The sequence below is a fragment of the Formica exsecta genome, unplaced genomic scaffold, assembly GCF_003651465.1.
Source record: "Formica exsecta isolate Colony F162 unplaced genomic scaffold, ASM365146v1 scaffold201, whole genome shotgun sequence".
NCBI classification, from domain to species: Eukaryota; Metazoa; Arthropoda; class Insecta; order Hymenoptera; family Formicidae; genus Formica; species Formica exsecta.
Genome location: NW_021849308.1, coordinates 654,709 through 665,955, shown reverse-complemented (window position 1 = coordinate 665,955; position 11,247 = coordinate 654,709). Strand labels below are relative to the sequence as shown.

At 35.8% G+C, this 11,247-nt stretch overlaps 2 protein-coding genes across 5 annotated transcripts in view; one reads left to right on the top strand and one right to left on the bottom strand.

Annotated features, from left to right (window-relative positions):
• The first annotated feature begins 3,915 nt into the window (after window positions 1-3,915).
• On the top strand, window positions 3,916-9,736 carry LOC115234599 (solute carrier organic anion transporter family member 2A1-like). The gene is made up of 10 exons (XM_029805778.1): window positions 3,916-4,152; window positions 4,689-4,973; window positions 5,296-5,505; window positions 5,712-5,970; window positions 6,136-6,277; window positions 6,467-6,758; window positions 7,049-7,238; window positions 7,391-7,649; window positions 7,829-8,267; window positions 8,356-9,736. The coding sequence occupies exons 1-10, from the start codon at window positions 4,098-4,100 to the stop codon at window positions 9,294-9,296; spliced, it is 3,072 nt and encodes a 1,023-aa protein (XP_029661638.1). The 5' UTR covers window positions 3,916-4,097; the 3' UTR covers window positions 9,297-9,736.
• Window positions 9,737-9,837: 101 nt separating this feature from the next.
• Window positions 9,838-11,247, bottom strand: part of LOC115234600 (solute carrier organic anion transporter family member 74D) — a 7,139-nt gene continuing 5,729 nt past the window's right edge. For all 4 annotated transcript variants that reach the window (XM_029805781.1, XM_029805779.1, XM_029805782.1 and 1 more), the window contains 3 exons: window positions 11,115-11,247; window positions 10,781-10,882; window positions 9,838-10,702 (listed from right to left, as the gene is read on the bottom strand). In XM_029805781.1, the coding sequence (XP_029661641.1) occupies window positions 10,581-10,702; window positions 10,781-10,882; window positions 11,115-11,247 (357 nt within the window). In that variant the 3' untranslated portion in view covers window positions 9,838-10,580. The remainder of the gene's footprint in view (window positions 10,703-10,780; window positions 10,883-11,114) is intronic.

The window sequence follows — 11,247 nt, the reverse complement described above, 5'->3', positions numbered from 1 at the left end:
TTATATCTTTTTTTATTAATTTAAAAAAATTAAATATATTAAACTACAAAAAATAGAAATAGTATACAAAAAATGGCTAAATAAATAAGAGAATTATCAGTTTATATAAAACTCTTAATAATTGAATTCTTTTGATATCAAATCTCTTTCATGAGTAATTTTAAATAAACTATTATATCGACGTTAATCACTTATCCAATCTCGAGAAGCGCATGACGATCGCTATACCGAACGGGTCGCGAAGGTCAACGAAGAAGAGACAAACCCTACGCGACGGACTGTTCATGCGAAAGCCACCGAGCTTTTTATCGATGTCACCCCGTTCGTCCGTCCGGTCCAGATTAATTTCATCATGAATGTTAGCCCAACACTCGAGATCCAACCGCGAGCAAACACCCTTCAACGCGCTCTATTAACAGTTTAAAGCGTATTACAGTCGCGTCGTCGGGCCGCGCTTCGTACGCACGATCAACACCAACGAGTCATGATTCGTTCGTGAATAATGGCTTTACCCGCGGACAAAGAAAATTTATAAGGAGACTTTTCATTGTTTAAAGCTAAATTAATATCGATATAATTTTGACAGATTTAATTTTTGAGTGACATAGATAAAAAAATATTTTATTACTATTATCACAGATAAATAATCGGGTCGTTTTGACATTTAATGTGAATGAAATTTATTTATCGGTCAGCATCTCATTTTAATTTCACAAAAAAAGGAGAGAATAAATTTGAAAGAAATTTTGGCTGAAACAATGAGATCATGGAGTGCAGCGATGAGAAATGGAATGACGATTTCAATGACGTTTAAAAAAAAAAAAAAAAAAAATGTTACTAGCTTTCGGAGTTGATGGAAGCAGCCAATTAGACGTGTCTGGAGGGTTGGGAGCTTTGCGTGTACGTTCCACGTTAGTAGAACAAACCAGAACCAAGGCAGACAGAGAGTAGACAGAGAGAAGGAGAGAGGAACAGAGTAAACGGAGATCGAAGTATCGAAAGACAAGGAAGAAAAAATATGAAGCGAAATCTTCTTCTTCCTTCTTCCTTTGCCCTTTTTTCGGTGGAAATAAAACTGTTGTATCTGCTAATAAAGGCGGAGTCTTACTTTTAAAAGCGCGCACTTCGCCCTCTCCCTCTCTTTTCTTCCTTCCGTCTATCTCACTTTTTCTCTTTCTTCTTCTTCGTCCTGCGTTAAAATAGAAGGGATTAGTTCCTATGGTAGCGCGGGGGCTTAAGCATTGATGAGGTTTTTAAATGGGTTCTCCTTTGACGATGGTAAGAGAACGCGAAAGGCGAATAAGGGTAGCTACGACAACGAGGGCAGAGCGAGAGAAAGGTGAAGGGGGGAAGGGAGATAGGGCGGAGGGGGCGGGCGATATTTACCGGGAGATTAAAAAATCGAGGGAAAAATTAAGTGTTACGGGGGCACGCCCCTGTCCTGGACTTAATTCTACGTAATCCTCTGCTAAGATCGCCGAACCTTTCTTCCCCCCCCCCCTCTCCCCCTCCTCTCACTCACTCTTTTTCTCTCTTGTCTCGTCATCTTTCCATACCATTCCGCTTCAGGAAAGATCGATCGAGATTTTCATCTTCTTTTATGTAAGGATAGGTTTTCTATCGCTCGTTAATCGTCCAGGATTATGCTTGTTCAAGAAAACGAAAAGATTCCTCGAGGAGTCCGTAAGGGTATTATCCTTGGTGAGTTGAATGACTGGAAGTTGAAGGACATCATGAAGATAGTCTCATGTTTGTCTCTGCTTCGATAAATGAGTAATAACCGGACGTTCTCTTTACGAAACCGGAGAAATAAAATTCCGCGCGACTAATATAGTGCGGCATTGCAAAAGGACTTTTTCCCAGCCATGTCGCACTCAAATAATAATGGAGCTTAATTACATGAAACCAAGTCGATATATTGGCGGTACAAATATTTAGAGGGCGAGCGGTGATCGTGAAGCGATGTTATTAGTAAATTAACTGACATCAAAGAAAATGCGAGCACTGGTCACTTACTCTGCTAATGGAAAGGTTGCATCTTCCTACAGAGATATACATATATGTATATGTTTCATGTCTAGGTATTTACAGACATACACTCACATGTATACATTGTGTACAGAAACATATTTTTAGATTTTATATTTCTATATATTAAATTTTCCTCTTTTTTCTTATTAATCAGTTGTTAGATTCAGCATTGTATCAATAAATTATTGGGACATTCACATCATTGCATAAATTTTTGATACCTATATATATCCTACTAATAAGTATCTAATATAGTATAAAATATACATATAAATAAAAGCGTTTAATATATAAAAATTTACAAAATAAAATTAATAAGTCAATAAAAAAGATTATAAATAGTTTAAAACGCAATAATTTGTAAAACATATGACATAAAGAATTTATTTAATTTTCTTATTTTACTTGAATTTTATATGTTTCAAACGCATGTTAGTTGGTTTGAAACAATTAAATGATAATCGTTTTACTTACATATTTGTGCAGTAAGATTACCGTAAATGACCGCAAGCTTTTCTCAAAATCGCGCTATAGCTATCGTCGTTGACGAATGAATGTGTTAATGATCGTCGCTAAGTCGTAATCCCGGAGATTGTCGACATTTAAGGGGATGATAACGCTCACGCCTGCCGACAGGAAACTGAAAGATTCGCGTGCATCCCGCGTTTCCTTTTCTCTCCCCCTTCTTCCCTCCGTCTTCATCTCTAGGACCGACTCCACTTCGACCGGGTGTCCGTCGCGGAAGGTCTTAAGGGTGATTTTTTCTCGTTTCTTGGCCTCGCCGGACTAAATTTCGCGCGTTAAGCCCTCGGCGTAATCCCGCCCTTAATATTCAAAAACGTGATCGCCCTGCCAAGCGTGCCGAGGAACTAGCGTAGCTAGCTCGACGATAACGGGGAGGGAGAGCTTTTCATATGCTAATTGGCATTCGTCATTTTCTTATGGCGCCGACTTAAGTGTGCTTAAGGCTGCTAACTCCTTCCTCGGCGTTAGAAAAGCCGGCTAGGCCTCGCCGGAGTACCCGTAATTGGACCTCTAGCAAGATTTGATCGGCGCTCACATACCGACGAATACGAAATTCATCATTCCTAGATGCGTTCGAGAGCTCCAGTTTGGCGGAAATTATTCAATCGAGTTATAAGAAGGAGGAATTTCACATCAACGAATTTTTCGATTAGCTATTTTAACGCATCTTATTATTTGTCTTGTGTTTAATTTTAAAATTTAGAGATATATACAAAACACGCAGGATCTATACTCTTTATTTCAATTCTTTTCACAATCAATTAATTTTTAAATATCTTATCATCCTCAAATTTAATTAACATTTGACTATCAAAAATATCCAGAATATAAAAATATTGTGTGCATTCAATAAAAAGCATTACAGAATTTTATATAAGAAATTTATATATGCTCTTTGAGAAAAATAAGTTTTTATATAAACTGAAGAGAGATTTCTCCCTCTCTCTCTCTCTCTCTCTTTCTCTAATCAAAACACGTTATTGAACTGTACATTTTAAGCCGTGTCGATAATAACAGAATAAATATTTGAAATAACATACACATTTTTGAAGGAATCATATCTTCTGATTGAAGGGATTGATCTGTCGCCAAACTGATCATCGAACAAAAACAAATGTCAAGATAAATTCAGTTGCACTCGTTTCCAATTCGAATATCGACGGTATTGTGATAAAGAGCAAAAGCTTATGATTATCCATTTTGCACTCAATGCGAACAGCGCCAAGTTGAACCGGCGTACACTTTCGTACGATATATTGGTGTCGGTAACGCTATCCCTATATCCCAGTACGTATGTATTACATACTGTAACTTTATCGGAAGATATCTCGGCGGCATATCTGTTAAGAAGATAACGCCCGCGTATTCGTTGTCGAGTAGTGCCGCGCCTGTGCGTTGTAACGCTAACATTTCTAGCTCCGCAACGAGAGAGCTAAAAAGGCGAAAGACGAGCTTCTCTCGAAGAATGAAATTTTATGGAAGATATTGTCATCATGTGAACGTGCATCGTAAATGAAATATTAACGCGACAAGATCGATGAATGCGATTCTCTTATCGCCGAAAAGTATACCAGAACGGAGCAAATCTGAATAAACGTAAGTAGATAATATTTTTTTATAGTGCAATCTATGCGATATTTCATCTCTCGTAATTTTGTTTATCCTTTAAATAATTATCATGAATATGTAGTTTTGTTATTATTTTATTTTTTATTAAGGATTCGATATATTGAAGCTTCTACGATTCTAGTAACACAGAGTGACTCATGATGACACATAAGTCGATATCAGACACATGTTATTCATGCCTTTTTTACGCCGTTTTACTTTTTTGATATTATAATGATTACGAATTGTAACGTAAAACTTAATACGAGTAATAGAGAGTATATTATCTTTAGAAAAAATCATATTATCTTTAGTAAAATACTTAACTGAATGGAAAACTGTACGTGAAGGACAACACGAGACTTTAATATTATTTTGTTTATTTTTTATATTATTATATTATATTATATTATTATATTATATTATATTATATTATATTAAATTATATTATATTATATTATATTATATTATATTATATTATTATAGTATATTATAATAATGATATATTTTGCTTTAATTAATAGGTGCACCACTTCGGAAAAAAATGACGGTCCGTTTTCCGGAAGTGATAAGAAGTGGATCGGAAGTGGAGGGCGGTTTGTCAGGACCGGCCAATCCAATACCCAACCAGTCAATCGATTGCGGTTGCGGTCAGATGCAATGTCCAAAGTTGGCGAAATTTGCGACGCGAAAACTCTTCGTGGGATTGATTTGCTGGATTGGCATGGTGCAGGCCGCGTCGTATGCTTATTTCCATGTGACAGGATCGACGATAGCTAGAAGATTTCAAATCGATCCTTATTTAATGAGTGCGTATTTATAAAGTGATGAAACGTTGTCATTGCCATTTCTTTCAATCTTTACCATAATCGCGAAATTGTAAAGATATTATTATTAAAAAGTATAAAATATAATAGTATTATCAAATTTTATAAAATACTTTTATGCAAACCATTGCGCTTTAAATATTATTTATTCTTTATTTATATGTTACGTTATTTTTTTCACAAACTATAAATTTTGCGCTAGTAAATATTTCTAAATTTGCCTGATATCCGTTATTTGAATAAACTTTTGATACTGCAAAAATCTAATATTTATAATTCTCTAAATAACACTTATCTTTTTCAGATTGGATTCTTGTTGTAGCAGAATTGACGCCTTTTATCCTTGGATTAGTAGTAGCGTACTGGGGCGATAGAATACACAGAGCTTCATGGATAGGAGCTTTAACTCTTTTACAGAGCGTCTCGCTCTTCATTCTGATAATACCCCATTTAACACATCGCGTTCGCGTGATTGAAGAAACGCAAAATGTCACTCACATGTCATTATATGCCGGTCAGTGTGCCCAGAATGTAAAACTCTAAAACAGAATATTTTTAATTATAATTATACATTTTCTTACATTAATATATTACTTTTCATTAGCGTTAATATTTCACAAAAATTACCGTGCATTTAAAACGTTTAGCATTTAATCTATAAGCAAATAAAAAGTGATTTCTTTCACATCAAAGATATATCTTAAATTTTTCTTTTTATAGATGACAGTCCAGAATTATGCACTTCCGGATTGTCTAGGATTATCATTGAGGAGGACGAACCTTGCTACTTTACTATGGCCATCCTGATTTTAGTATCAATTATAACTGGGGCAGCAAATATATCATACTATGCCCTGGGAATTTCCTATTTGGACGATAATACAAAAATGAAGCACGTGACCGCTTTTATCGGTGTAATTATCGCTGTAAAAATTATCGGAGTAGTTTTCGGATATTTTCTGGGCTGGGGATGTCTTCGGTAAGTACTTTGACATATGTTTAACATATTTTTGAATAAATAAATAATTATTATTGTAATGTGTACCTTAAAATTCTTCAAAATTGAATGTACTTATAAATTAATTATAAACTATAATGTACAAAAAAAATGCATATTTATTTTTTGACTTATCAATTCGTTTAGGATAGATGCGGAAAATTTCGATATCATAAAATCATATCAGGATCAAATCGGAGCATGGTGGCTAGGATTTCCGATCTTATCTGTATTATTGGTGATTCCTGGTTTGTTACTCTCGTGGTTCCCCCGAAGATTACCCTCAGTGGTAACTAATTGGCATTACATAAAACTGTATGATATAAAAATTATAAGAGTTAATATAAGCTCCTCTCTCTTGTATTATACTTTATATCTCTTTTGTATTTATACGTTATAATATTACAATTATATATTAATTACATTTTCTTATAAAAAATATTCTGCTCATTTCATAATTATACTTACTCTATTTTAGGTTGTCGAGCAAGCCGCAGCCTCACTTTTTGATCGGACTTCAATAAATAATCGAGCACCTCACCGAACGAGCACTCAGAAAGTGGGTAGTCCCGATTTTTGGCCGTCATTCTGCAGATTGGTTACTAATAGGATTCTGATATGCAACACCCTGGCGATGATATTCTGTGCGATAGCGCTATTAAATTTTATAATGCACGAGGATATTTTCTTGGAATCCAGATTTCACATACCAAGACCGACAGGAATGCTCCTTGGATTTAGCGATCCTCTATCATCTAGATTAGTCACCAGTAAGATTAATCAACGCCTCTCTTAATATGCATAAAGATAAAACACAGAATCTCTTAACGTGACGAATTATATCGATATCACCTTGAATAAGACGTTACGAAATTTTGTAATGAAATAATAATTAATGATTAATATTTGGTACAGACAAAAATAAACAATAAAAAGAAATAAAAAGTTTATTTTACAAAATTAAATATTTAAAATGTAACATTACAGAACTAAGATAATTTCTCTTATGATTTGCTGCAAATCATGTGAGACAAATGTAATATTTTATGTTTGATTTTAGCTATCATGAAACCCGTTCTGATTGGCCTGATTGTAATCATCAGTGGTTTAGTATTAGCCAAAGCGAAGCCGCGGCCACAGTTTATTATTAGTTACAGTCTCGTCATCATAATTTTAACAGTGGCGATTATCGTCTCGTTGATCTTTGCCACCTGTAATAAACCGCCTATCGTTGGTTTGGACAAAGGCTCGTAAGTTTAGAATTAGCATTCATCATTTTAACAACAATAATAATTATAAAAAAGCAACGTGCTATATTTCATTCTATGACATTTCGTTATATTAATTTGATAATTGATACAAATAGATTACACAAATTTAATTAACTTATATTTTTGTATAGCAATGGATTGTTGAAATACTGCAACAAAAATTGCCGTTGCTCAAAAGATTCCGATTTTCGACCAATTTGCGAGAGCTCGGGAAAGTTTACATACTACAGTCCTTGTTATGCCGGCTGCACGTCAATCATTTATGTCGACAACGTCAAGATTTACAGTGGTTGTAGCTGTGTGGAGGAAATGACAGGATGGAGTAAAGATCAAGCAAAGGACGGTCCGTGCGAATCGATTAAATGCCAGGCTGGCTGGATGCTTTTTGAAGTAATTCTCGTTTGTATTTCTTTATTGAAAATTAAAAAAAAAATATTTAATATATTATATATTTTACGCAAAAGTTTCTTCTTGCAAGCAATTAGATATTAAGATATAAGATATCTAACATATAAGATATCTAAATCAATCGCAATTCAAAGACTTCTTTCATTTTTTTTTTCTTTTAGTTTGGAACTTTGTTGGCGTATGCGCTAGTCGCTTCCACTTTTGTAGGAGACTTATTGATCAATATAAGATCCGTCTACAAGCAAGACAAGGCCATCAGCATAGGCTTTTCGATGACGTGGATCACGATTTTCGTTTACTTTCCCGGCAAGATTCTCTATGAATTCGTCTCGCGTGAGGCCTGCCGATATTGGGGTAATCAAAGAGCAATCTGCCATTTACACAATAGCGAAAACCTCGGCGATTATTTGTGCTACTTGACGATCCTATTCTTGTCCCTATGTTTCTTGTTCAAAATTATCCTTTGGTTTCTTTGCAAGAATTTACAGTTATACGAGGAAATTGAAAGTAAAGAGAATCAAGAAAATGTGCTGCAAGAACTAATCGAACAATCAGCAATAACTGAACAACAGGAAACAATACAAGAAATAAGAAATAATAGTAAATATTCTTTTTATAAAAATAAAATAATTAAAAAAATACTATAATCATTTTTCTTTTAAAATTAAAAGTAAAATAATATTTGCAGATGACACAACAAGACAAGTGGAAGTAGTTATTGAACCGGAATCAAGGATACCACCGGAAACAAATATGCCAGAAGATAATCCGCCGAAGGAGGATGAGAAAACGCAACAGAGCGTACCATTGAAGTATGGCCCGTTGGGCCAGGGCGATCGCCGATCGACGGGCTCGAATCCCCTGACAAATCATAATTCGCGATCGACGATTCAAAATCTCGACTTCGAGCTGGATAGTTCGAGCGACGAGAGTAAGAAAGGATCGAGTCCGCGAGTCGCTTACGCGCCGCTGGAACTCGACTCCGACGTCGAGAGTAATCTCGGCAGCACCGGGCCGAGATCGAGGAAACGTGTTTCGAGCAAAGATTACGACGAGAACGATCGCTCTTCGTCCAAAAACTCGTCTATAAAACGCTGGTTCCCGAATCCCGATCACTACGAGGATTCGTTACGGGCCAGGAATTCTCGATTCAGAAAGTCAAACGGTTATCAGGACGGCTCCTCGAAAACAGGTAGCTTCGAGTTCTCGAAGAAGGGTCAAGAGAGCAACGTGTCCAAACAGGGCGACTTTAACGAAGTTGGCATACCGATAGTGGATCCATTTCCGGAAGGAAAGGGCAACTCGGGCGACACGATGCACTCGAAGGACGTCAAGTCGTTGATCGATCGATATGAGCAGAACGTGAGTCAGGAAACTTTAAACGACGATCGGTTATCGGTGAAGTCGGCGGAAGACGTGAGGAGTCGACCGGAAAACAAGATGGGTATACCGCTAGTAGCTATGGTTCCTGGCAGGTCGTCCTCCTCTCGAGGACGATCCTCTTCGGGTTTCGGCAGCTTGCCGGATGTGCAGGACAAGAATTCTGACCTGCGTTTGAAGAGACACGCGACGCCCAGCCCGAAAAGTTCCGCTAAGGGAAGCAAACCAACGTATCAGACCGACTTGTGAAATTACGCGTGATCACTTTTATGCGATGATAACGCGTGACACACATGACAATGACGTGTGATTCCGCGAATATTTATAAACGAATAAATAATCTATTAATAGAATGAAGTGCTATCATCTGCGACAAATTGATATGTACGAGTAAAATAAGAGGTTCTAACGATACGGAACAACAAGTGTGCATATAATACTATCTCTGGCATTTATCGCATTTAAAATGAAGAAAATATTCGATTTAATTTGGTAATCCGATTTAAATAGGTAAAATATTTGTCGCGGTGTAACAACAATGTGTTCTTTTTCTTTAATTACTGAATATTAATTGTAAATCATCGTAATCATCATATATATTTAGAAGTGACATTCTGCCACTGACGAATATTCATTTTCATCTGTAAATCTAAATGTTTTTAATAAAGAATAAAAATAGAGTCAGTTAATAAAATTTTTGCTTTGTGTTTTATAGCATATTTTATACTCTTCGTAAAACAAAATATATACATCTATATAATGATAACTATTAAAATGTGAGAGATTGTTCTTTTAAATATTTATTACACAATTAAAACTTATCGTATTTCTCAATTTTATGAATTATTTCGTTTGCCTGTTAATAATAACTTTTTGTTGTTTTATTGTAACATTTTATACATAGATTAAAATTCCTTATGAAATTATACTCCGAGAAATTTATATTTCAAACGGAGGTAACACACACATGTACGCACATACACACGTGACCTGAAGCGGATAGATACGTATTTTTTTATCGTGAGTAGAGATAAATTACAGTGTTTTTTACTAATTTACTAATCCAATGTATAACCGTTATATGTACAATTATTTCACTTTATAGATGATTCACACTAACATGAATCATTAATTTCTTCATTGACGGCGTAAGCGATACATATATCAAATCATTTCAAGTCATTTTCCATTGAAATAAATGAATCCAAACCAAAAGTCCACATCTTACTTACAACAAATTGTGGATTCACATCCGTTATACAACGTTTACGATAAAATCAACCGCAATATAAGCTGAATTTATTAAAAAGATCGGTGATCGCTTCTCTCTTGCGAACACCATGGATGATCGATTCTATCTAGGTTGCTATGAGCTTTAAATATCTAAGGAGGTGCTTAAGGTACTTGTAGAGTCTTTATTTGTCGGTTCTCGCTTGCTTTGCGATCTTCGTTCGATCCTGCTTGAAGATGTTCGATCGAAGCTTTCCTTCGCACGCCCCGAAAGGGGTGAGCTTGATTATCAATAATCGTTTTTCAAAGTGTCTCACCCGGTTCTTCGGCTATATTCTCCAATTCGATCTCCTCGTCAAAGATCTTTACGCCTTTGACGAAATACCAGACACCTACGTCGAATAACGTGCCGATTGTTACGAAACCTGGAACGGTAAAGGGGAGTTTGTAACGATGCTCGAATAAAATAATTGTATTTCTTGATCGTTTTATAAGACACTCACTGGCTGCGGTAAAGTTTAGCAAGTACCTCAACGCCTCGCCGTTATATAGCCAGCAATTGCCCGTCCCTGAACACGTTTTACCCCATACGAGACAGGTCTTGTCTGTGAAAGATAAAATATTAATCAATCCGTAAATAGAAATAAGGAGATATATTCGCGATATGCTAACAGTGATTTGAATTAATAAAAAATTTCACAATACGTTACTGAAAAAAAAAAAATAGACGGAGAATGCTTTATCTTCGTATTTGTCATTTGATAACGTGCTATGGGATTTGTCTCCGTCAATGTTAGTTATTATCGCGGGCGTACAAATGAAGTTTTTATCACTAACCCAATATAAATCCAAACAAAATAGGCGACGGTATGAAGGCAAAGAGGCTCATTATTGTTAATCCGAAGCCCATGGCAACCGTCTTGTCCTTTTCCTCGACGCATCTTACGGAAACTAGAAAATTCGACGCTCT